Consider the following 27,126-nt stretch of genomic DNA (forward strand, 5'->3'; position numbering starts at 1 on the left):
AATGCTCAGTTTTCCAGGAGGCAGCAAATAAATGCAAAAAAGAGGCAAAAGAGCTGAAGAATCAGCTAAAAGAAGCCCAAGAGGCTTTGTAAGCAAAAGTTGTATAATTTCCCAAGAAGCAGAGATAATGAAATTTTGGGAGACTCAGCCACTAAGCTCAGACAAATTGGCATCTGTAAGAAGTCTGGCCAATAGTGAAGTCAAAAAGAAGGCTGAGATTAAAGTCTGTGCTAGAAAGAAAAGCACACATTCCAAGCAAGGGAGATAATCTATTTGCGTCACTGGGTAGATTCACAGGGTCTCCACCCAGTTGAGGAGAAAGTGAGAACCATGAGAGAGGCACCTGCGCCAAAGAACGCCTCAGAGCTCAAATCATTCCTAGAAGTGATCAGCTATTATGGGCAGTTCCTACCCAATTTGTCTGTAGTGCTGGTCCCTTGCATTCCCTACTCAAAAAGAACTAATGTTGGTCTTGGGAGGTGACCAGAAAGAAGATTTCATAAAGGTGAAGCAATTGTTGCTCTCCTCCAATCTATTAGTGCATTATGACCAGATGAAAAAGTTGGTGCTGACATGTGATGCATCTCCCTACAGAGTGGAAGCAGTGCTCTCTCATCGGATGAACAATGGCACAGAACGACCAATAGGTTACGTATCAAGAATGCTCACTACCGCGGAAAAGGGATACTCACAGATAGAAAAAGGCTTGTCCGTCATCTTTGGTGTCAAGAAATTTCACTGGTATGTATACGGCCCCAATTTTACAACCGTTTCAGACCACAAACTACTGCTAGGATTGTTTAGTGGGGACAAAGCTATACTACCCATAGCCTCAGCAAGAATACAACAATGGGCCTTAATTCTGGCAGCATACTTTTGCACATAGGCCTAGTAATCAAATCGCAAACACCGATGCCCTTGGTCGTTTGCCTTCACAAGAAAATGATGAGCACGTTTCAGTTTACTGTTAAATTTCTTAGATTCCTCGCCATTATGTACTCTACAGATCAGAGACTGGACTAGTCAGGACCCAGTCTATCCCAGGTACAAGAGCAAGTGCTACATGGTTGGTCACAGGAATCCATATCTGACAAAATGAAACCGTACTTCAAAAGAAGACATGAAATAACCAGTCAGGATGGCATCTTATTGTGGGGACCACGAGTGATAGTTCCTCCAAAGGGAAGGAAGCCACTTTTAATTAAACTATATAGTGCCCATCCAAGAGTTTCCCAAATGAAGACCATAGCACGCAGCTATCTATGATAGCCTGGGATGGATGGCAAAATAGAGAGTTTAGTAAAGCACTGCATGCAATGTCAGCAACTGAAAAAGTTGACAGTGACAACTCCGTTACACCCGTGGGAGTGGCCAGGTAGACCTTGGGAGTGGTTACACATTGGCTATGTTGCACCTTTCCTGGGAACAATGTTTCTGCTCATTGTCGATGCCCATTCAAAATGGTTGGACATATATGAGGTGAAGGCACCCCCCGCTACAATTGAGAAACTACACAGAGCTTTGTCATTCATAGACTACCAGTAGTAGTTGTTTCCGATAACGGCACGCCATTTATGAATGTTGAGTTTCAACGGTTTATCAGCCTCAACGGTATCATTCACATGAAAACTGCACTGTACCACACTTCCTCAGACTGGCTGAAAGGGCGGTTCAAACGTTCAAAGCAGGCATGAAAAAGCTAACTGGTGATTCCTTGGCAACCAAACTAGCATGATTTCTTTTTCATTACAGGACTGCCTCTCACACAACAACAGGTGTCACACCTGCGGAGCTATTGTTGAAATGCCGTCTCAGGACGAGATTAAGCTTAATAATGTCAAATTTAGAGGGGAAGATGGAAAGGAGTCAGGGAAGCCAGAAAACTAGACATGACTGGCATAGTCACAAAAGGAAATTTACCGTGGGAGAGCCAGTATGTTTGAAAAACTTCAGGGAAGGGCCAAAGCGGTTACCAGGTGAAATAAGTGCGGTAACTGGACCTCTATCTTACCACATGGAGGTGGAAGGCCGGATCATCTGTAAACACATGGACCATTTAAGGAAGAGAGAAACAAATCACCAAGATTTGGTTCCACCGGTGATTCATGACTGGGTCTGCGTTTCCTGTTGAGGATACTCAACCCAAGACTGACATGTCTGATGTTCCTGTAAGAGTTGAGGATCCAGGACTGCAAGTGCCCACCAAAGCACCTGATGTTCAGGCAACTCCAGGAAAGGAGGTTGCTGACAAAGCATCTGAAGTTGTGGAGCTGTGACATTCCACGTGTACCTGGAGACCACCTGAAATACTGAACTTGTAAATTCCTTACCCAGCGTAAATATTATGTTGTCTTGAAAGATTTGTACTTGTAAATAGAGATATATAGCTGAGTTAAAGGGGGAGGAATGTAGTAATTATGGTTTTATTTAGCGTATAATGTACCTTTAAGAATAATACTTGGTAGGCAAGATCACATGATCTGTAGTAACCAATAGGAGAGTAGCATGGGCCACCTCAGCAGTCAGTGTAGAGCTGGAGTTGGAGTTGAAAGAACACGTGTAGTTGCCGCTCAGTATATTATAAATAAGCTTTAAGTTTCCACCCAAGAAGTGTCTGCTGATCAACTCTATCATTAATAGTACAACTTGGCCACCCTACAACAGTAGGTCTCAGCTGTTACTGTATCCCATTTTTCCCCATCGCAGCAAACGGTCCTGACCTTGACAGAGTGAGATTTTAACCCCCTAAGCATTCAGCTTCCATCAGTAGCCAGCGGGCAGGGATTTTGAGATAGGCTTGGTGATTTGTCGGATGGGGATGGGGTGAATAGGTGGAGTTCAGGGTAGAGTGAAAGCCTAAACTTTCCATGTGGAGCCCAGAACACCATTCCTGCTCATCCTGACCCTAGAAGAAAAGTTTAAAAAATATTAGGCCTACAATCATTAGAATGAGAGGTGATCTTAACATATTTAAAGAAGGTCAGCACAGGAGCCCCTCCCTGTCTTCTCAGAAGGACACTGGTGGCCAAATTCAAGTGCCTATCTCTGCAATTAATGCAGGGTGTGGGCAGGGTTAAAATCTCCCCTTTATGGGTTAACTGCTCAACCTGATCCCTGGACTCATTTGACTGTTTGTGCATTGAAACCAAACCCAACCAGAGATATCGCAGTGAGTTATGATGATCTGAAATGCACTGCCTGAAAGGGAGGCGGAAGCAGATTGAATAGCAACTTTCAAAAGGATACTGGATAAGTACTTGAGAAGGAAAAATTTTCAGGCCATGAAAAGGGTAGATGGGATTAGTTGGATAGTTCTTTCAAAGAGCCAGCACAGAAACAATGTGCCAAATGGCCTCCTTCTGTTGGATATACGAATATAGCATCATGAAAAAATAGAATATCTGCTCATTGTCACATTGCATATTGGCTGCCACACTTTCTGTTTTATGACAATGGCTACACTTCAAATGTACTTCATTGGCTGTGAAAAACTTTGAGAGGTCTGGTAGTCATGAGAAGTGCTATATAAATGCACGTCTTCCTTTTCTTTACATGTGACGCTAGGCCCTCAGCAATGTGGTTGACTCCTAACTGCTCTCTGAAATGGCCGAGCAAGCCCCTCAGTTGTAGGAGCTCACCACCACCTCCTCAAGGGCAATTAATGATGAGCAATAAATGCTGGCCTTGTCAGCGATGCTCAGATTCTAGGAGCGAATATAAAAATAGAATGGGTGTTTCAGGCAACCAATGAGAGCGTGGGATGGCTGGAAGCACAAGTTCACATGGTGAAACCTCCAGGAATATGTCCAACCAGCAGTGGGAATTCTACTCCCAGAAGAAGACATGGCCATTAGGATGAGGCAGGAAGGAATGAACTGTCTGGTCATGATGCTCCAGCCACGATGACTGAGCGGCAGCCTTGATGAACCAGCAATCGGGCCTTAAGGACCAGAAAATCAGAATGTCTTTCACACATTAACTTACATATCAATTATAAATTTCAATAATTACAGATGTTTCACAAGAATACATAAATTTGATTTCTTTTCTTTGATTCTTTTCATTGATCACTCCTCAATGATAGCTGATTATATCGGCCCTGAAAGGAGACAGTCTCTGTGCAGACAGGCCAGACCCACAAGAAACCAAGCATCATCAGGATGAAACAACAGTATCAAAGCACTCATGCTGTCATGTGAAATTCCTTTCTCTGTTATCTTAAGAGGGGTTGGTGCCTTTCTTAAAACAGTAGATAAGGGAAAACTTTGTAAATATGCTTGTGTGCTCACTCTAAATTGCACAGTGCAATTCCATCCCACTGATTCCTCCATATCCTGTAAAAATTGCATTAAAGTCATTTCACAATTTCAACCTCTCTCATTGTACTTTAATGGTAAGTGCTGATGTGCCCACGCTGTCTTCCCTGGAAAATACACAATTTGGGGGGGTGGGGAGGGGGAGAAATATCTCTCTGGTTGATAGTGTAAAATGGACATTATCAGATCAACTGACTACTACACAGCCAGAATCTTGCTATGGCACTGGGGATTTCGCCTGCTGGCAAGAGCATTTCTCTTTTCGGTGCACTGCCTCTTTTCAGGAAGACCCACCAAACAGGCAGTGGCAAGGCCAGCAGTGGGCCTTGCCCTGGAATCAAGACCCTAGGGATGGAAGTCCCACCTAATGAGGGCTGCCAGCCAATCAGAGGTCAGCAGCTCTTGTGCCACTGAGGAGGCCGTGGCTGCTGCTGGAAGGACACTGTCCCAGGATCGCAGAGGACCTTGGCTACAAGTAAGTAATGGGGAACTGGGGGGGGGGTGCATTTCATGTGGCGGGGGTTCACAGGGAGAGAGGGGGACAATGGCTTCAGAAGCAACAGCAGAATGGTGGCTCTCAGCAGGCCCACCCCACCTGATGTCCAGCCCCTCGATCAGGCACTGAGTGCCTTTGATAGAGGGACCCTCAAGGTGACAAGCTGGTCGCATGTGTTCACCTGTCATGGCAACAGGCCCACTTGCAGCTGGGTTAATACCAGCGGCGGCAGGATGACTCATTAATTGGCCACTTAAGGGCCCCACCCTCAAGGGTCGGCGGGGCGGGAAGGTCGACCATGGGCCTTCCCGCCCAGAATTTAATTTTGGTGGAGGTGGAAAGACGTTCAGGTACGCCACCACCCCACCTAAGTAAATGCCCTTCCCGGCTCCAAGCTCAAGCACCACCGATGAGAGCAGAAGATTCCACCTTGTGTCTCTCACTGAGTTTCATTTTCATTCAAGAACCTTGAAAGTTCAACGAGTCAGCTTCCTTTCTCCTCGCCTAACATTCCATCAGAAATTGGTTAGTGACTGGTTCACAGACACAGAGTGAAGCCTAGTGAGTTATAATCAAATAAGATGAACAATAATGTGACCTGGGGCACTCAGTGTAGCTATGCATTGGACACCAGGGACCTGCACTATGAGCCTTCAGGCCTACTTAGTGTCAAATGCATTGGACACACTAATGGGTTCCTGCATCTCTGACCCTGAGACCCTGCCAATCGAGAAGAGACTCAGCACATTATGGACATAAATTAAAGGCCTTATCCCTCGATGTGTTTGGATTGCCGGAACACCAATCCAGATGCTCAGTCCTGCCTGGGAACCCCACCCCCCCACTCCCTTTCAGGCTGTGATGTTTTGCTGTGACCAAAAGCTTGGTCAAAGAGAAGGAGAGAGGTGGAGTTCACAATTGGAGGAGTGCAGAGATCTAGGAGGGTTGTACGGTTGGAGGAGATTACAAAGAGAGGCAAGGCTATGGAGGGATTTAAAAACAGAGGTGAGAATTTTAAAATCTAATATTTTCCAAACTGGGAGCCAATGCACAGGGGTGATGGGTTAAAGGGACTTGGTGCGCATTAGTATAAGGGCAGCTGAGGACACTGGTTTCTTTGGCTGTTAGCTCTGCATGAAGAGGTGGAAGTTGGTTCGAGTGAATTCCTGATGGATAGTGTTCAGAAAGTTGTCAGACCCCTCTGGGATTTCTCGGACCACTCTCTGGCTGGGAAAGCAGCCCTGCTCTGGCGTGTAGGTAAAGGTAAAAGTGCTGCAGAAGATGATTCCATCGCTCCTCATCAGAGAGAGGGGGACTGTGATGGGCTGTCGAAGCCAACGCCACTCACTGCTGTACGCGCAGATGTCAGGAACCACACAGATCACCGATTTGGGATTTCTGTGAAGGGAAGACATTTGACACATCAGATTCCAGCTTTTCCCATTTCCACTTGTTACCCGCTGAGGCCCCTCCCTCGATGTCTCAGATACTCACATATTTATGGTATCCAGTTAATTTCTTCTATTACACTTCTTCCTATTGTTTCAGGTTATTATCAGTTCAGATGTTTAATCATCTCCTAGTTTCCACTAAGAACTTTACAGATCATTCTCATTTAGGGGAGACAGGGGCATAGTGAGAATTCACTGGGCTAGTAAACCAGAAGCACAGGCTAATGGTCTAGTGACACGGGTTCAAGTTCCACCACGGCAGCTTGTGGAATTTAAATTCAATTAATTTTTTTAAAAATTTGGAATTGAACATCTCAGTAATGGTGACCATGACAACTATCGTTGATTGTTGTAAAAACCCATCTGGTTCATTAATGTCCTTTAAGGATGGAAATCTGCCATCCTTATCCGTTCTGGCCTACATGTGACTCCATACCCATGTCAATGTGGTCAACTGCTCTCAAGGGTAATTAGTGATAGGCAACAAATGCTGGTCTTCCCCCTGATGCCCACACCCCATGAACAAAGATAAAAGAAATTCTACATCTGCCAGCCTACAACCCCACCCCCCTCAACCCATTATGTGGGTGTTTTTGTGCATACGGTACACCCAATTTGTGAAACTGTCCATTTCATGAAATGGCCAGTCAAATCGTCCATTTCTTGAAACGGATAGCCTACCTACACTGTTCATGAAACCGGCAGTTTGACCACCCAATTCATGAAATAGGCATTGGAAAACTTGCCCAGTTAATGAAATGGCCAATTTTTATGAACGAAAAGTACAATTTCAATCAGAAGTGTACAATCTGCTTAATTCTGTTTACTGTCCTCATATGTTACATCCAGTATTATATCCAAACCATTCAGATATAGCTCATATTCATCAATAATTACCAATACAGCAAAAACAATAAAAACAATTCATACATGCAGAATGTGCCTTTATTCAATGTACATTTCAGATTCATTGTGACATCCAAACATTTCAAATTCATTGGTTTATGTTCTGTTATATTTCATTCAGGATCACACCCAAACCATTCAGATAGATTATACATCAATGTTTACAAAAACAGCATAAATAAAATTCATACATATTTAATATGCCAGCACTGGTCAACATTGTCACAGGACTTCTGGCTGTGACAGACATTGTTACAGCGGAGACCTGCTTTCAAGCAGGAACATCGTCTTGATAAGCAGTTACTCCTGCAGTGACATATTTGGAAGCCTTGCCAACCACAAATACCTTGAGCAGGTACAATCTCACAAAGGCTAGTTGTTTTGGTGGAATATCTTCCGCACTCAGTCCACTGTACTGTACAAATTCATACTGATTCCTGGCAAGTGTGCCTTTCACAATCCCCTTACCTGTTCCAATGATGCCAGTCCCATCTGCTGCCAGCACCACACTTATAACATTTGGTGGGTCACCTTTGCTGTGGTCAAATGCAGACACTGGAACAGCCACATTGTCTCCAACATCAACAGCCCGAAGTGACCTTATGCTGTGTGCCATCTTCTGCTTAGCTTGCTGTGCGCTGTCCTGGTGTACTGCCTTCCTTGCACATCTGGCTGGATTAAGTTCTTTAGGGTCACCTGTAGTGGATGACCCAGAGGCCTGCTCAGGGTCATTCATGAAGAATGATCCAGGGACTGGCTCAGGGTTGTCCATGTTGGGTGGTCCAAAGGCTGACTCAGAGTCATCCATGGTGGATGGTTCTCGGACTCACTCAGGATCTTCCATATTGAGTGGTCCAGGGAGTGACTCAGAGTCATCTGTTCTGGGGCCAGCTCAGGGCTGTCCATGGAGAATGGTCCAGGGGCCAGTTCAGGATCAGGATTTTCCATGTTCTCCTCAAGTAGTCTTTTCAGTTCTTCTTCTTCAATGGCTGTGAGGCTCTGTTGGGGAACTCATCTGGCAACTTTGATCTGAGATCGCACTGTGGTTTGTTTCCAGTGAGTCCTTGGTAAGGAGCCATCTTTATAGCCTCATGGTAACTGCTGTTCATTGCCCACTGAACAAAACAGACACCATAGCTCCTTTGAACACAGTTGTTGTCAAGCATCCAGGCCAATAGCTTCAGCTTCATATTACCATTACTGCGTTCCACACAGCTTTCGACTCTGGGGATGTCTGGGATGCCCATCGACTAATACCAGTTCTTCCTAGAGTGTTGCCAGTTCATGGATGGCCTGTGCTGTGAACTCCCTTCTGTTATCTGACTGAAGAATACATGGAGCTCTGACATCTAGAAATTTGAGAAGCAGTTCCTGGGCAACCTCAGCTGCTGTCTTGGATTTCAGAGGGCGAATGACATGGAACTTGGTCAGGTTCTCCATGTAGTGCAGTATGAAATGATAACTTCTGTCCTTCACAATCTGCATGTCAACCAGGTCTACTTGTCCACATTCATTCAAGTCATTGACAGACAGAGGTCTCACAACCACTCCTGTTACTGTCTCCCACCTGCGATACTTTTCTATGCATTTCTCACAGCGACTGATGTATTGTCCTATAAGAGACCGTGGGATGTTTGCATATTTTTCAGAAATTTTCTTGTCAGTCTCCTTTTCATCACCATGGCCAGTGTCAATGTGGGCTTGTCGCATGATGTCTAGGACTGCTTCCTTGGTAGCCATGAATTTACCATTGCTCTTGATAATCTTGTCCACACCACCTAGAGATTTAAGCACGGAAGTTTCAGGATGCGATATTCATCTCTTTGGAGTGCTTGAGGACAGCAATAACCATCTGTTTATATTCAACAGATCACAGAACAACACAACTCTCAATACATTCATCCATCTTCAGTGTTTGCAGGGGTTATGCTAGTTAGTATAGATTTCTATGCGTTTATACCAGTTCTACATGGGGTGTGAATGCCATTGCACTTTCATCTGGGTACAACAAAGGAGAGATGAACTTGCCACATAAAACCCTAAGAGGTAGGAGCAGACCCATCAATTCTGCTCTGCCATTCAGTGAGATCACGGCTGATCTGATAATCCTCAACTCCACTTTCCTGCCTTTTCCCCATAACCCTTGATTTCCTTACTGATTAAAAATCCGTCTATCCCAGCCTTGAATATACTTAACAACCCAGCCTCTACAGTCTTCTGCAGTAAAGAATTCCACAGATTCAGTACCCTCTGAGAGAAGAGATCCCTCCTCATCTCTGTTTTAAATGGGCAACCTCTTATTCTGAGATTATGTCCTCTGGTCCTAGACTCTCCCTCAAGGGGAAACAACCTCTCAGCATCTACCCTGTCAAGCCGTCTAAGAATCTTATATGTTTAAATAAGGTCACTTCTCATTCTTCTAAACTCCAATGAGTACACGCCCAACCCATTCAACCTTTCCTCATGACACCAATGAACTGTTAAGTGTTACTTGCCATATAAGCTTTTGAAGTCAATATCATGTTATTTTCTCCTTCAGCACAAAATTCCACACCGTCCATCATCTGCTGAGTGAGTCTTTGAAGTCAAATAGGCAGATATGAACTGGTCCTTTTGAAACATATTAAATTTAAACTTTCCACCATTTGTGCCTCTGTAGGCAAACTTGCTTTCCCAAATTTACAATGTTCATACTATTATTGAGCAACTTAGATCATGATGTTAAGCTTGTATATTGCAACAGGCTTGAGCAGCAATTCCATAAATAAGATTTTAAAACTCGTACATAACACTGACCATTTCATGAAATGAGCAGTCAAACTGTCTACTTCATCATCCGTGCAATGGGTTTGCCCAGTTCACAAAATGGATTCTACCAGTGCCCACATGCACACGTGAATGTGTATCCGTGTTGTACAACACATGCATGTGAATGTGTGGATATGTACATGTACATATTGAAGGGGTGACCTACTTTATTTAAAATTATGGAAGGGTTTGATAGAGTCAGTATAGAGGGGCATGATATTGATCCACACCAGCAGTGCCTAATGGGCTCTTAGTGAGTCAGCCAGGTTTTATTTTCCATTAGCTTAGAAAATATTTCCAAGTCTTTTAATTTCAAATCAAGTAAAACCAATAGCGAGCACAGGAAACAAACTCCAGAAACAAGTTTGAACTATCGTTATGTGAACTTCAACAGAAAGAAGATCAGGTGAGGTGACAATTTGGCTGCCCATTTGCTAAGAGTCCATTCCAAACCAATTTCACCCCAACATGTTTCCATTTGTGGGAGAGTTCAAAACCACAGCCCATAAACATAAGATAGCCAATAAATCCAATAGGGAATTCAGGAGAAACCTCTTTACTCAGGGAATGGTTAGAATGTGGAATTCAGAGAATAAAATAGTTGCATTTAAGAAGAAGCCTTGTTTTCTTTGCACATTCATGCAATGTGGGTGTCACTGGCAAGGCTAGCATTTGCTATCCATCTCTAATTGCACTTGAACTGAGTGGCTTGCTGGACCAATTCAGCAAGCAGTTAGAAGTCACCACATTTCTGTGCCTCTGGAACCTCCTATAGGCCAGACCAGGTAAGGATGACAGATTTCCTTCCCTAAAGGATATTTTTTATTATCTTCAGAATTGTCGACCTAAACGGAGTTGGTGTACTTGGTGACCGCTTTGGTGCCTTCGGAGACGGCGTGTTTGGCCAATTCCCCTGGCAGCATGAGGCGGACGACGCTCTGGATCTCCCGGACCGAGATGGTGTGGCGCTTGTTGTAGTGAATGAGGTGCGATGCCTCGGAGGCGATGCGCTCAAAAATGTCGATAACAAAGGAATTCATAACACTCATGGCATTGGACGAGATCCTGGTGGAAGGGTGGACCTGGGTCAGCTCCCTGTACACATAAATGGAATAGCTCTGCTTGCGAGATTTTCTCCGCTTCTTAGGCGGCTTCTTGGTGATTTTAATCAGCGACTGTTTCGACGCCTTACGGGACGCACCGCCCTTCGTCACAGCCGCCAAGTCAGGCATTGCACTCAACTCGGACCAACACAAATTAGTGAACCACATGGGTTTTTATGACAATTGATGATAGTTGTCATGATCACCATTGCTGAGACTAGCTTTATAATTTAAGATTAATTAATTGAACTTCAATTCCACCTGCTGCGGTGAGATTTGAACCCATGCCCCTAGAACATTAGTCTGGGCCTCTGGCTTACTAGTGCAGTGACATTACCACTATGCTACCATCTCCCACTATCACATAAATTCATCAGGGAGAAAGGAATATGCAGAAAATGTGAACTAAAATAGAGAGAAGGTTCTTGCAGAACATAAACTCCAGTATAGGCCTGTTGGGCTGACTGGCCTGTGTCTGTTTTGTAAATACTTTGTAATCAGAAAAAATGGCAGCAGTGGATATATAAAGTAATCAGTTCAATCCTATTTTTACTGTTCACTTTCCTCATTAAACAGTACAACCCATTCCCTGTGTCTCAGTGATAGCTTCCTTAAGTCTTTAGTAAGTTTACAACACACTTTTACTATGACTGCTACTGTTAATTGACAGGAGCAAAATCTGGCCCCATGTACGGTGAAACACAAAACACTTAATCCCTTTGATAGTTAAATATGGAAATGTAAAGCATTGTTTATTAATCTTTTTGAAAAACAGTTTTTTTACACAATGAGTTATAATGCACTGCCTGAAAGGATGGTGGAAGTAGATTGATTAATAACTTTCAAAAGGAAATTATAAATACTTGAAAAGGGAAAAAAATAGGGCTATGGGGGAAAGAGCAGGCAGAATGGGACCAATTGGATAGTTTTAAAGAACCAGCACATGCGCGATGGGCCAAAAGGCCTCCAGTTGTGCTGTATAGTTCTATGAACACCAAAAAGACTTTGGGTTCCAAAATCCAATAGGGTCGAGTACAGTTAATTCAAGATGCCTGCAGATACAGTCTAGTTTCTAATATTGGTCTTACCTGTACATTGTTTCTGCCTCCACATCACCGAACCACACTTTCAAATTTGGGCTGAAGCTTTCCCCTTGTACTTCTAACATTGCTACATCACCTCCTCCATTCAGCTTGGAAAAAGAGAGAAAAAACTTTGGCATGTTACTTGGCTGCAAGGTTATTAGGGGTCAGATGCAAACACAAGGAGCATGCAGTGAGTGCATGGTCTTTTAAGCATGTGACCAAGAAACCAAGCACCATCTCAAATAAATCAAACATTCCTTTGCTCATACTTTCACACTTTTTTTCCCTCTCTCTCTTCCTCAACTGGGTCTTTAGGAAGGATGCCAATGCCATGGTGAAGAAATTCATTAAGTTGACTCCAGACAAACTGAGACTTATTTTCATTAAGACATCTAATAGAAGTGAAATGCCAAACTGAGGCCCTGTCAACCCTCTCGGATGAACATAAAAGATGGCACGGCACTATGTCGATAAGAGGAATTTTTCCCCCGTGTTCTGGCCAGCGCTTATCCTTTAATCAACATCAATAAAAAACAGATGATCTTGTCATTTATCTCATTGCTGCTTGTGGGGTCTTAATATGTGAAAATTGGCTGTGTATTTCCTACATTACCACAGAGACGACACTTCAAAAAGTACTCCATTGACTGTAAAGTGCTTTGGGATGTCCTAAGGTGGCTAAAAATCCAACTTTGTTTTTCTTTTGAAAGGCAACCTTCTGCCAGTCTCTGAGGAATATGCCCAATCTGCTCTCTCGCTGGGGTTGTGCCTGGATTCTGACCAGTGCCTACAGACACATGGAACTCACCATTTGAGATATTGCCGAGATATTGACCCCCCTCTTGCAGGAAGGCAAGGGGTTTCCGCTAGCCATTTACAATGGGGCGCCTCTCAACTACCCTTAGAGGCAAGGACCACCTGTCCCTTTAATATGTTAATGTCCCCATCCCTGCAGCTTGGGATAGGGTCAGCATCTCCTGTGAATGGCAGTGGGCTCTGCTGCACAGTACTTCCACCAGCAGAGCAGGATTCTCAGAACTTCAGGCTTGGTTGTTTTTTGTTCAAATTAATTATTTTCCAGGACCTCAGATCCCTAGAACTTTACCAGGCATGAAAGCATAGTGACTGGACTAGTAACTCAGAGGCCTGGACTAACGATCCAGAGACATGTGTTCAATTCCCACCATGGCAACTGGAGAATTTAAATTCAATTAATTGAATAAATCTGGAATAAAAAGCTAATATCAGTAATGGTGACCATGAAACTGCCGGATTGTCATAAAAACCATCCAGTTCACTAATGCACTTTCGGGAAGAAAATATACATCCTTACCTACTCTGGCCTATATGTAACTCCAGACGCACGGCAATATGGTTGACTCTTAACTGCCCTCTGAATTCATGCCCAGCAAGCCACTCAGTTGTTAAGGAGTTGACCCACAACTACCTGCTCAAGGGCAATTGGGGGTGGGGAAGAAATATTGAGCCTTACCAATAATGCCCAGATCCCGAGAATGAATAAAAAGAACATGAACTCCCTCCATCCCTCTGGTCCTCCTAAAAGTCTACAGGCTTGGCTGGACACAGTGGATCACCCTCCCACTCTCTTCAATCCTGCTGATGTCTTGCAATGTTGCCCGTGGTCCTTGAACTAGGTCTCTCAGTTTGAATATCTAAATGTTGGGGGAAGCACAAAGTGTTGTCACATTCTCTGACTTCACTGCAAAGATCTTACCTCAAGGCTGCTGATGATGGGAATGGGAGTGACAGGAATGTGAAGTTGTGCCAGGCTCTCACTGAATGTATATTCCACAGTCTCAGTGCCAATAATTGTCCAGCATGCACCATCATTCAACACTTCCCTGTTGGCTTCCTTGGAGCAAGGGGTCGCCTTTGAAAAGTCACAACAAAAGAGCAGGTCAAAGTTGAGTCCTTGAACAAAATGTCTACTGTTAATTGTGATTCTGTGATTAGGCAGCACTTGTTGAACAATCCTGAGTGCGCAAAAAACCAATTTGAGATAATTAGTCAAGCATATAACACAGCTCTTTTACGCATGTTGGAAACGACATACATTCATAAACAAGGAGCCATTCTCTGCAAACAAAAGGAATATGTTCAAGCCTTGCACTTTTTTGAATTACCCAGGAGTTTGGGGAGCCCATATAGTTTCCCATTGCTTTCTCCGTGGCAACACCTTGGCCAATTAGAGCCGACTTGCCAACCAATTGGCACCCTTTTCTCCTGTAGTATAAACTGTAGTCATCATTTGAAATATGGCATTCTTGCAATTGTTCTGAAGAGTGCAAGATGAAAAGCTCCAGCAGCACGACCCTCTTTTCAGCAATATTCAAGTTGAGTTCTCAGAGAGGCAGTGAATTACTTTCCATTGCTTACTTATTCAACTTGTAGAAATTATCCAACTACCGTCCCCCATTGCCCAACACCAAGGTATTGCAATTATAAATTTATCCTCCATATTAAAGATTAATCTCTTGCCGGGAGCAACCCAGGAAAGAAATCAGAGGAGCTTTAAAAAAATTGCACTTTTAAAAGATTTTCTTCAAATACTTTTGATTCTTAATTATAAAAATAGCAGAGATGGCGGTGGGGGGGGGGGTGTTAAAGACTATCAGAGTCAAAGGTTCATCCAATCAAATAACAAAAGAGTCTAGTTGCTTTCCAATTGTGGGGAGTCAGGACACTGCAAGGATGGACATGTTGGGTGACTAATGGTAAGACGAGTGGGGCAGGGCAGATGTGATCCATCCAATCAGAGTTGGCAGTCCAATCCTCTTCTCACTATGCCCAAGCAGTCCAATTCGCCTAGCCAAAAGAACAGAATTCCCCAGCTCATTGGCAAGGGTACCTGGAACTGTATGATGTTCTCGTTGGACAGGCAGAGGTACATCCTGTTGGTGTCCTTGATGTGAAAGGCGCACTTGTGAAGTTGAGAGACAGGTTCGTCCACATCCAGCACTGCATACTGCTTGTTCACCTTCCGAATGATCTGTCCACACAATTGCCGTAGTGAAAAACAAATTATTATACAAGTATGTCAAACAAAGACCATCTATTAGCTCAAGAATGTAAAGCTATCTACTGCTTTCATAAGTATTGCTGAAAAGAGAGACATGTTGCCGAATCTTTTCGTTTTGCACTTATCAGGACATCTTGCATTTGTCCTGAAGAGTGCAAGACGAAAAGCTTCGGTAACATATCTCTTTTCAGCAAGATTCAAGTTTTGTACAACAAGCTATTTTTGTAAACCTCACAAGCAGAGTAGCGGGCCAGGTCCCTGGCTGGCTGAGTTTTTAGGCCCAATTTGAAAAGGATAGGATTAAAAATGAGAGATGGGCTGCTGATTCGCTCTCACCCAACAAAAACTTGCAATTCTATAGCACCTTTAATGTTGTAAAACATTCCAATACACTTCACAGGAGTGTTATTGAAATCTACCCTGTTGCCTTGAGTGACCGCTGAAGCGGCCTAGTGAACAGTCAGACCAGGGCAACTAGGGATGGTCAATGAATGCCAACCTTGCCAGTAATGACTGCATCGTGGGTATAAATTTTTACATTCTCCTCAGACCAGGAAGTTTGCAAGTTTGGTCCTTTATTTAAATTCAAATGGTACTGGAGGCTAGCCTCAGTGTCCTGAACCGGGAGAGGGAAACTAACCGAGTTTGGAAAATACACACACCCACACAAACGCACACCCACACAAGCCCACACACAAGCTTACACACAAGCGACAAGGAATGGGCTTGACTGCAGCGCATGTTTTGTCTCCAGTCCCTCCCCGAGGCAATAAACTATTGGAATATTTCCAAAGGCGATGCACAATGGAACACATTGTGAGGTATAGGGGAGCTCTCAAAGCCACAGGGGCCCATATCCCGGCAAAAGTGATTATATCTCACATGGGATTGAATAAAATATACAGCACCGAAATAATCCATTCAGCCCAACCAGTCTGTACGACTTGATTGGTCTTTTGGCTTTTCCCATGGCACATGGGGTCACCAGAATGCTAGTTAATCACCTTCATATCAACCATATTTTTTTTAGATTTATTGGGTAGTTTTATTTCCAGACAACTTTCCTGATTCTGGGGACTGGCGTTGAGACACACTGGCTTGCCTTTATTAGCAGCTGAATTCTTTCACAACCAATGGGTCCTAGAATGGAATTTGAACCTGGGGCCTTCCAGCTCAGAGGCAAGAGAGCCACCTATTGAGCCACTCCAGCTGTCCCAACCCATTGCATGCTAGTGTAGGAGAGAAAGGATAGGCAAAACAAAGGGAGTAAAATGGGAGGAATGGGAGAGGAGAAGTTATATACACTTAACATAGAGCCACATTTACCTTGAATAATATTGCTCTGGAAATTACATTTTTGGCAAAAGTGCCAAGAATTTAATAGTTTAATAGTTCTCTGTCCCATATGGAACTCTTATTTTAGATAGAGAGGGCAGAATAAGCAGTAATACTGAGGACAACTGGACTTAAGTCAAAACTGAGTTCACATAGAAGCTGGTCATACCATGCTCGGTAGGGAGACTCCTGAGGTGGTGCAAACTAATTTGACAGCTGATCCATATCTGATATATCCATCCCGAGGACAGAAATCTCCCCTCTGACACTGATCATTCTCTGCAGTGGAAACAAGAGGATTAGGATAAGATGAAGGTGGCACAACAAGAAGTTCCATGCTTCCCAGTAAGGAGTTCATAGAATGTTACAGCACCAAAGGAGGCCATTTGGCTCATCATGTCTGTGCTGGCTCTTTGAAAGAGTTATCCGCTTAATCACACCAACAATCCCCTCCACCTTGCTCCTCTTTCCCCATAGCCCTCCTATTTTTTCCCCCACAACTGGAAATCACTGTTGAATCCGCTTCCCATACCCTTTAAGGTAGCGCATTGCAGATCATAACAATTCACTGCTTACAAAGAAATCTCTTCATCTCTCCCCCTTTGGTTCTTTTGTCAATCACCTTAAATCTGGGACTGTGAAGCTCCCAGGACTGCCCCACCCATTGGTTTGCTGTATTACTGAAGGTCCTATCCCCTCGTGGTCGATAGCTCTGTTCCTGCAGGATTTTGTTGAAGAGCCAGGCAGATGGGTCAGTTCCCTGCAGGGCCTGAGTTCTAGAACATTGCAGAATGCCGCCTGAGGGAGTGACCTATCACTCTAGTTCCTCTGCACCCTCTCCAAAGCCTTCATATCCTTCCTAAACTGTGGTGCCCAGAATTAAACACAGTACACCAGCTGAAACCTAACCAGTGATCTATGAAAGTTTTCCATGACAATTTGTAAAGTTGCAGTAATATTCAAAACACTTCACTGAGTTTCTATCAGAAGCATATCCTGCAAAGGCTGATGTGAATCACGGTGAACTCTTACCCAAGTGCAGAGTGAAAGCTGCCCATTGCCTGGCACTAGCGATGAACTCTTCCCCCTCTACACACAGGTACCGTGTACTGACCGTTTGAGATCGCAGACGATTGAACAAAGCCACTTTGGAACCTGAAGGGATACATACTGGGAAAAACAATTAAACGCTGAAACCTTGTGACTGGAAGAGACTAGACCCGTTAATGCATTTCTGAACAATTGTCACTTAAATGGTGCCCTGAACAATGTTAGCCATAGCTCAGTGGGCAGCAGTTTCACTTCTGAATGATTCTATTGCATATTTTATATCTCAGAGCAATGCAGAGGTGACACTAGCCTCCAAGTTTGTGACAGGTTTTATTCCTGCTTTAACATGTCTACTCCATTCTGCAGCTCTGGCTTCCAGCTCTTTCTACAGTTTTATTTACTTTTGTCTGAGTCCACACCCAGGTTTAGCCAATCAAGCACAGTGAGCATCAATAGTAAACAGACTCCATAATCAAACACAGAACAATTGAACACTACAGGTTCATGTCCCACTCCAAAGACTTGAGCATGTTATCTAGGCTGACACTCCAGTGCAGTACTGAGGGAGTTCTCCCTCTGTCTATAGGTTTTTAAAACTTAAAAATATCTAGAAACTAACCGCTCAGCACCCAGGATTGATGAGGCTTCAATCAACCAAATCCTGGGGTTGCAGCCTCCTCATTCAGAGATAATTGACAGTGCAAAGGTTTGGAGGCATTCTGAATGATTTATTACAATGTAAGAAAAACTGACATTTATAAAGCACTTTTCATGACCATTGGATGTCCCAAAGCGCTTTACACCCAATTAAGTACTTTTGAAGTGTAGTCACAGCTGTAATGTAGGAAACACAGCAGGTAATTTGTGCACAGCAAGCTCCCATTAACAACAATGAGATAATGAGAAGATAATCTGTTGGTTGAGTGATAAATGTTGGTCAGGACTCCTGGGAGGATTCCCCTGCTCCTCTTAGAGATAATGCCATGGGATTGTTTACACCCATCTGGAAAGGACAGGACCTTGGTGCTGAATTCTCTGGTTGGTGGTGATGGTGGTAGTGGTGGGGGGGCACGGACCAGAAGCAGATGCAGACAGGCGCAGACCCGATTGCAGCCTGCCCAGTGTACTTCACGGCTCCTGTGCATAGCGAGAGTGGGCAGGTGGCAGCAGGCGCCAAGGTCATTGAGGCCAACAGGACAGCAGAGTCAGCAGGCTGTCTCAGATGCCACTGACGGCAAGGGGGCAGCACCAAGACGCAGCACCTGGAAACGAAAATGTAAGGCACCTTAGGCACACCACAGGTTTATCACTGGTGCTTTTGTGTTGGCCTGAGATGAGGTCCTTATGATTTGTTTTGGTTTGTAACACTATTGTAATTTTTTTCGAATAAATTGGTTTGCTTGACATATTAAATTCAGATATGTCACCAAGGCTGAGGGTGCCTTTTTCCTTCTGCATGTGAATGGTTTCCAAAAATGTAATGAGCGCTTTGATGGACATTCAGCTTTATTAAGAAGGCCCTTAGTGACTGTTCCTAACCGGGCAGATTTTGCAGTTAGGTATCGACTATCGAGCCTACAGCCCAGGCTTGTCCTGGAGGTCCATATGTGATGTGCTAGCTGAAGGTTCAGTGGACTAAAGCCTCCCTGGGAGTCGCTGCCTCCCTGCAGTGTGCCACCCGGGTCAGAGTCTACCCCCTCAGCATTTCCCTGTGCATGCTCATCCTCGGACTCACTGCTGGACTCATCGTGTGCAGCTGCAGCCACTGCATCTACATCTTCATCGGCCACTGCGTCCCCCCTTTCCAGCGCAAGATTGTGGAGAGTGCAGCATGCAACCACTATCACCAACATACGATCTGGGGGGTTCTGGAGTGCGCCCCCTAAGCAATCCAGGCATCGGAAGCTCATCTTAAGAAGACCAATGCTTCTCTCCACCACAGCCCTTGTCGAGACGTGGCTCCTATTGTACCGCTGCTCAGCTTCTGTTCTTGGATGGCGGAGAGGCGTCATGAGCCACCTTCTGAGGGGATAGCCCTTGTCACCCAGCAGCCATCCATCAAGCCGGGCTGGAGCACTGAAGAGACCCAGCTGCTGGGAGTGTCTGAGGATGTAGGCATCGTGGGAGCTGCCTGGGTACCTTGCACAGACTTGTAGAATCAGCATCCTGTGATCACACACTATCTGCACGTTCATGGAGTGGAAGCCCTTCCTGTTGACGAAGGCACCGGGCTCACCTGCTGGTGCCTTGATGGCCATATGTGTACAGTCTATAGCACCCTGGACGCGGGGGAAGCCAGCAATGGCCGCAAAGCCTCTGGCTCACTGTCTCTGGCTTGCCTGGTCCCAACGGAAGTGGATAAAGGTCAATGCGCAGCTGAACAGAGCGTCTGTAACTTGCTTGACAGTGTAGACAGCTGATTGGGAGACACCACAAAGATCACCCACCGACCCCTGGAAGGAGCCAGAGGCATAGAATTTGAGGGCAGCTGTGACCTTCAGAGGCACTGGCATGGGGTGTCCACCCACACAGTTCACGAGAGATCTCAGGCTCAATCATCTGACAGATATCTGACTGTCTCCCTTGACAGACGGAGCCTCCTTCGGCACTGCACCTCAGACATATTGAGGTAGCTGCTTCACCGCCTGTATACCCTGGCAGCAGGATGGTGGCGTCCTCTGCTGCCCCTTCCACCTTGGACAACCTCTTGGCCCTGCGCCCCTTGTGCCTGTGCCTGCCCTCCCAAAGGTGGCTCCCTGCAGGCTGAATGTGCACTCCTGGCCTCCTCCCCCTTCTAGCTCTCCCTTTTTACTCAGAGGAGCTGCCTGCAATGGACAGTTCAGCTCCCATTTTCAGGCTAAGGGAAAGCTTCCAGAAAAATGCAGGCCCAGAAAAGATTCCTCACTGCAGAGTGCTGACCTGAAGGTTAAGAGTCCAGACAAAGTAGCTGGTATGCGTTTTGAAGTACTGCAGATCACACAGGCAAGTTTCAATAACTTTGAAAGATAAATATTTGACAGAGCACACTCGCGACCCCACTGTGCCCTCTTATCCCGCCTGTGACCATAAGACCATAAGACATAGGAGCAGAAATTAGGCCATTCAGCCCATCAAGTCTGCTCCGCCATTCAATCATGGCTGATAAGTTTCTCAACCCCATTTTCCCGCCTTCTCCCCGTAACCTTTGATCCCTTTACCAATCAAGAACCTATCTATCTCGGTCTTAAATACACTCAATGACCTGACCTCCACAGCCTTCTGTGGAAATGAATTCCATAGATACACCACTCTCTGGCTAAAGATGCTTCTCCTCATCTCTGTTCTAAAAGGTCTTCCCTTTACTCTGAGGCTATGCCCTCAGGTCCTAGTCTCTCCTACTAATGGAAACATCTTCCCCATGTCCACTCTATCCAGGCCTTTCAGTATTTTGTAAGTTTCAATCAGATCCCCCCTCATCCTTCTAAACTCCAGCGAGTATAGACCCAGAGTCCTTAAACGTTCCTCATACGTTAAGCCTTTCATTCCTGGGATCATTCTCGTGAACCTCCTCTGGACCCTCTTCAGGGCCAGAACATCCTTCCTGAGATACGGGGCCCAAAATTACTCACAATATTCTAAATGTGGTCTGACCAGAGCCTTATAAAGCCTCAGCAGCAGATCCCTGCTTTTATATTCTAGTCCTTTCGAAATAAATGCCAACATTGCATTTGCCTTCCTAACTACCAAATCAACCTGCAAGTTAACCTTAAGAGTATCCTGGACTATGACTCCCAAGTCCCTTTGCACTCCAGATTTCTGAATTCTCTCCCCATTTAGAAAATAGTCCATGCCTCTATTCTTTCTACGAAAGTGCATGACCTCACACTTCCCCACGTTGTATTCCATCTGCCACTTCTTTGCCCATTCTCCTAACCTGTCCAAATCCTTCTGCAGCCACCCCGCCTTCTCAATACTACCTGTCCCTCCACCTATCTTTGTATCATCTGCAAACTTAGCCAGGATGCCCTCAGTTCCTTCATCTAGATCATGTATAAAGTGAAAAGTTGTGGTCCCAACACTCACCCCTGCGGAACTCCACTAGTCACCAGCCACCATCCTGAGAAGGACCCCCTTATCCCCACTCTCTGCCTCCTGCCAGACAGCCAGTATTCTATCCATGCTAGTACCTTGCCTCTAATACCATGGGCTCTTATCTTATTGAGCAGCCTCCTGTGTGGCACCTTGTCAAAGACCTTCTGGAAGTCCAAGTAGATAACATCCATTGGCTCTCCTTTGTCTAACCTACTTGTTACCTCCTCAAAGAATTCTAACAGTTTTGTCAGGCATGACCTCCCCTTGATGAAACCATGCTGACTTTGCCCTATTTTACCATGCACTTCCAAGTATTTCATTCTTTGACAGTGGGTCCTCCTCGATTCCCTCCTGAGTCGCGGTGGCTGTGGTGACTTCTCCCAGAATGCTTCAGTCACTTCTCACCAGTGCCCTCTGTTGGATGAAGTTTATCCAAATGTGTCCTACCCACCTGCCTGTTGCGCCCATATGCCAACCTGAAGATTGCATGGGCGCCGAAAAATTGCTGTCGATTGGTGAGTCAAAGGCCTTAAGTGGCCCATTAATTAATGGCGGGCACACTTCGGACATCATCGCGTGCCCGCCCAAGTAAATATTGCGATGGCGCACAGTGACATCGGGATGCTTGCCCAACGTTACTGCGCGTCTTTTTACGCGTGGACATTCGGGGCCCACCCCTGCACGCCAACGGGAAAATCCTGTCCTTGGTTTAACATCTCACCAAAAAGACTTGGCTTCTCCAACAATGTGACACTCCCGCAGTACTGCATTGGAGTGTCAGCCTAAATTTTGTGCTCAAGTCCCTGGAGTGGAACTGGACCACGACCTTCTGACTCAGAGGCATGTGTGGATCACTGAGCCACTACAGTTCCCAACAGTTGTCTGACTGACCATCCCCAACACTCAGTGATACTTACAGTCTGCATTCTTAATGGATTGTTTCTTCTGGGAAGGCTTCGAGATGATTTTGATGAATTTACTGTAGAAGGTCCCGACCTCTTGGCCATTCCCGAGGAAGAGTCTTAAAACTATCCGAAAGTGTTTACGTTTGTCAGCATCAGATATGTACAGTGCTTTAGCACAGCCAAATTTCTTAGGAAAACAAATATGATAAATTAAAAGGTGCAACTTTAAAAAGGCTGCCATTAGAACAGAACAACATGGGGATTCACCTGCACCAACCTTTGAAGGAGACAGGAAAAGTTTTTTAAAAACATATAAATAGAGATGCAGAAAGCAAAGAAGTTATGCTTAAATGACTGGTTAAGCCTCAGCTGGAGTACCTGTGGTCAAATATGGGCACCAAACTGTAGGAAGGAAGCCAAGATCTTGGTGAAGGCACACAGAAAATTTATTAGAATGGTGCCAGGGATGAGGCACTTCAATTACATAGAGAGACTAGAAAAGTTGGGACAAAAACAAAAATAGCTGGAAAAACTCAGTAGGTCTGACAGCATCTGTGGAGAGGAACACAGTTGAGAAAAGTTGGGTTGTTCTCCTTACAGCAGAGTAGGCTATTGGAAGATTTACTAGAGGTGTTCAAAATCATGAAGAAGTAATATAGAGTAACTAAGCAGAGAATGTTTCCAGTGGCAGGAGGATCAGCAACCGGAGTTCACAGATTTAAGGTAATTGGCAAAAAAAGAGGGAAATTAGATGATGTTTTTTTAAACACAGCAAGTTGTTGTGATCTGGAATGTGCTGCCTGAAAGGGTGGTGGAAGCAGATTCAACAGTAACTTTCAAAATGGAATTGGATAAATACTTGAAAAGCTTGATTTGACTGCTTTATTAATTGAGGAATAAAATAGAGAAGGTTGTGCTGAACAGATGGAGGGTTGTGTTCAATTCTATGCACCATATTTTAGGAAGGATAACAAGGCATTAGAGAGAAGACATACCTGGAATGAGGGACACCAGACTAGAGAATCTGGGATTGTTCTCTTTACAATAGAAATTGTCGAGGGGAGATTTAATACAGGTGTTTAAAATTGTGAAGGGTTTTGATAAAGTAAATAAGGAAAAATTGTTTTCACTGGCGGGAGGGTCAGCAACCAGAGGATACAGATTTAAGATGATTGGCAAAAGAACCAGCCAACAGCTGAGGAGAATTTATTTTACTCAGTGAGTGTTGTTGGTCTGGAATGCACTGCGTGAAAGGGTGGTGAAACAGATTCAATAGTAACATTCAAAAGCAATTTGGAAAAGTACTTGAAAAGGCTTTGGGGGAAAGAGCAGGGGAGTGGGACTAATAGTGGGACTAATCTTTCAAATAGGCATGATGGACCTTTAGCGCCGCACTGTTATATGATCTATGAAGTGAATTCATTCCAAAAAATAATCACTAGGAACCTTCATGGTATTGGCTGGGATTATTTCTTTAAGCCTTTATTTCCCCTACATTGTATCTCTTTTGCCTTCGTCACTGGACTCTATGGTGCCACTCCTATTCATCTTAGTGATCTCCATGACTGCAGTATTGCCAACGGCATTCTACAACCCATGAGTCATTCAACTTCTGCAATAGGACCCCATCTAGTGGCCAGGCTGAGAACTGATACAGCAATGCCATGTCGATAAGACTACCATCAGCTTCTCCCGACTTGGATGACCAAAACCCAATAGCTAAAGATTCAAACCTGAGTTTGTGACATCTCCAGATTAACAACTAATCCAAAAGCAAAATATTGCAGATGCTGGAAACTTGAAATAAAAACAAAAAAGCTAGAAATACTCAGTAGGTCCAGCAGCATCGGTAGAGAGAGAAACACGGTTATGTTTCAACTGAAAGGCCATCGATCTGAAACATGAATTCTGTTTCTCTCTACAGATGCTGCCTGACCTGCTGAGTATTTCCAACATTTTGTTTTTATTTCAGATTTCCTAAGTTGTCTGCTATAAATCACCAAGAAGTTGAAGTTCTGATGTATATATTTGTAGCATACTGATTAACATATTCATGCCCATTTTACACTATTTTAACAGTTTGACTCCAAGGTATCTGATGGGATGGCCCTGGATGGTACAGGCAGTGCAGAGGCAATTTCTTCTTAAAGTTACTGACCTACTTAGGCTATTGGTCAGAAAAGTCTCCAATTTAAAATCCTCATCCTTGTTTTGAAATCCCTCCAGGGACTTGCCCCTCCCCATCTTTGTAATCTCCTCCAGCCCCACAACATCAGAAAAATCTGCACTCCTCTAATTCTGGCCTCTTGTGAGTCTCAAATTTTCATCACCTCACCATTTGCAGCCCTGCCTTCAGCTGCCTGGATGATCTGGAATTCCCTCCCTAAACTTCTCCACCTCTTGACCTCTCTCTTCTTCTTTAAGACACTCCTTAAAACTAACCTCTTTGGCCAAGCTTTTGATCACCTCTCCTGATATTTCCTTATGTGGCTCAGTGGCAAATTTAGTTTGAAAACATTCCTCTGAAGTGCCTTGAGGTATTTACTCTGTCTAAGGTACTATGTAAATGTCAGTTCCTGTTTGAAATTAAGGAAGAGTCAAGGATCTCATCAAATGGCAACCATCCCCCATTCACACCGTTGACCAGTGAACCCTACTGGATTATGAAAATCTTAATTAAGGTTAATGAAAATCTAAACAATGCGAAATAGAAGGTGGCAGCCAATTATTCTCGGGCCGAGAATCATAAATAGACCCAGCTTCTGGAATGTTGGATAGGAGTACAAGAGGTAGAAACCCGTAATACTGCCTTTCCTCCACATCATTGAACCATGGAAACTGACAGAGGAGGTCACTTATACCATGGTGCCAATGCTGAGGCTTCAAAAGAGCTGCCGTGCTTAGTCCCAGAATATCCTCAAGATGGCTGGTAAGTGGGTATATGACACCAGCTGGAGCATTTAGGCCAAGAGAAAGTTATTCAATGTCACTATGACTCCAGGCCACTTTCTGGCACTGGGGTAGGACTCTGCTTAGTGTCTGCTGGCAAACTAGCCCATTCAAATAAAACCAACCCTTACTCTGAATATCAACCTGAACTCCAACTCAGACTGACCTGAATTAACCCTAACTCACCATACCCCAATCCTAACAGCCCTACAGTCCCCCAACCTAACATTATCTAATTCCTAACACTATGTCCCCAATCCTATTTTTTTTTAATTCATTCATGGGATGTGGGCATCATTGGCTAGACCAGCATTTATTGCCCATCCCTTGAACTGAGTGGCTTGCTCAACCATTTCAGAGGACATTTAAGAGTCAACCACACTGCTGTGGGTCTGGAGTCACATGTAGCCCAGACCAGATAAGGACAGCAGATTTCTTTCCCTAAAGGATATTAGTGAACCAGATGGGTTTTTATGACAATCGACAATGTCATTAGACGTTTAATTCCAGATTTTTTATTGAATTCAAATTCCACCATCTGGGATTTGAACCCAGGTCCCCAGAGCATTACCCTGGGTCTCTGGATTGCCAGTACAGCGACAATGCCACCGCCTCCCCTATGACTCTAATCCTACTCTAAACCCCTCACCCTAAATTCTATCCTCCTTATTTTGGTCTTAGGCACATCTGCTCTTTCAAATAAATATACCCTCTTGGAAGTAATTAGTATATGCCTTGAAGTACAATTATACCCCAGATAGATTGTTATCACAGCTGTGGCTCTCAGAGGCCAGCCAGCAACTGTTAGAGCTTCCAGCATGCATTTAGAATTTTTTTTTAAGGAGAATCAGGGTCTTGGATCAGAGTTTGAGGTCATTGGATTATTGCAAACCAGAAAGAAAGAAGTTGTATTTTTAGATCACATTTCACGACCTCAAGATGTGTCAAAGCACTTTACAGCCAATGAAATGCTTCTGAACTGTAGTCACTGTTGTAGTACAAGAATCGTGGTAACCAAGTTTGTGCAACAGCAAGCTCCCACAAACATCAATTAAATAAATGACCAAATAATCTGCTTTGGTGATGTTGGTTGAGATTTAAATATTTGGCCAGGGCATTGCTGATCCTCTGAAATAATGCCATGGGATTTTTTCCATCCACCTGAGAGGGCAGAAAAGGCCCCAATTTAACATCCCATCCAAAAGAAGGCACTTAATATAGTGCAGCACTCCCTCAGCACTGCACTGGGAGTGTCAAACTACATTTTATGCTCGTCTCTGGATTTAAGGCTTGCAGGATGCATTCATGATGAACTAACTCTAGTGGAGTTTTTAAGTTTTCCAGCACCCCACAGCTGTCCAGCTGCGAGTGGGGATTTTCAGGTGGTGGTCCTGCCCGCCCCTCACCCAGCAAATCTAAAGCAGCTGAACCAGGAGGCACAGCCAGGCTCTGCCAAGATTGTTGGCAACTTTCCAATTATATAAAATTCTGAAAGGTTTTGGTAGAGTGGATGAAGAAAGAATGTTTCCTTTTGTGGGAAAGTATAACTAGAGGATATCAATACAAGATAATCACCAAGAAATCTAACAGGGAAATCAGAAGAAGCTTCTT

General features: G+C 44.4%; 1 protein-coding gene across 1 annotated transcript in view; it reads right to left on the bottom strand.

The window, feature by feature from the left end:
* Positions 1-2,451: 2,451 nt before the first annotated feature.
* rbpjl (recombination signal binding protein for immunoglobulin kappa J region-like) overlaps positions 2,452-27,126 on the bottom strand; it is a 65,296-nt gene continuing 40,621 nt past the window's right edge. The window contains exons 7-13 of the mRNA XM_041204458.1: positions 22,579-22,753; positions 17,573-17,710; positions 16,710-16,819; positions 15,035-15,175; positions 13,901-14,056; positions 12,169-12,272; positions 2,452-6,210 (exon numbers count right to left, since the gene is read on the bottom strand). Coding sequence (XP_041060392.1) covers positions 5,937-6,210; positions 12,169-12,272; positions 13,901-14,056; positions 15,035-15,175; positions 16,710-16,819; positions 17,573-17,710; positions 22,579-22,753 — 1,098 coding nt within the window. The 3' untranslated portion in view covers positions 2,452-5,936. The remainder of the gene's footprint in view (positions 6,211-12,168; positions 12,273-13,900; positions 14,057-15,034; positions 15,176-16,709; positions 16,820-17,572; positions 17,711-22,578; positions 22,754-27,126) is intronic.

The sequence above is a fragment of the Carcharodon carcharias genome, chromosome 14 (genome assembly GCF_017639515.1).
Source record: "Carcharodon carcharias isolate sCarCar2 chromosome 14, sCarCar2.pri, whole genome shotgun sequence".
In the NCBI taxonomy this organism is placed as follows: domain Eukaryota; kingdom Metazoa; phylum Chordata; class Chondrichthyes; order Lamniformes; family Lamnidae; genus Carcharodon; species Carcharodon carcharias.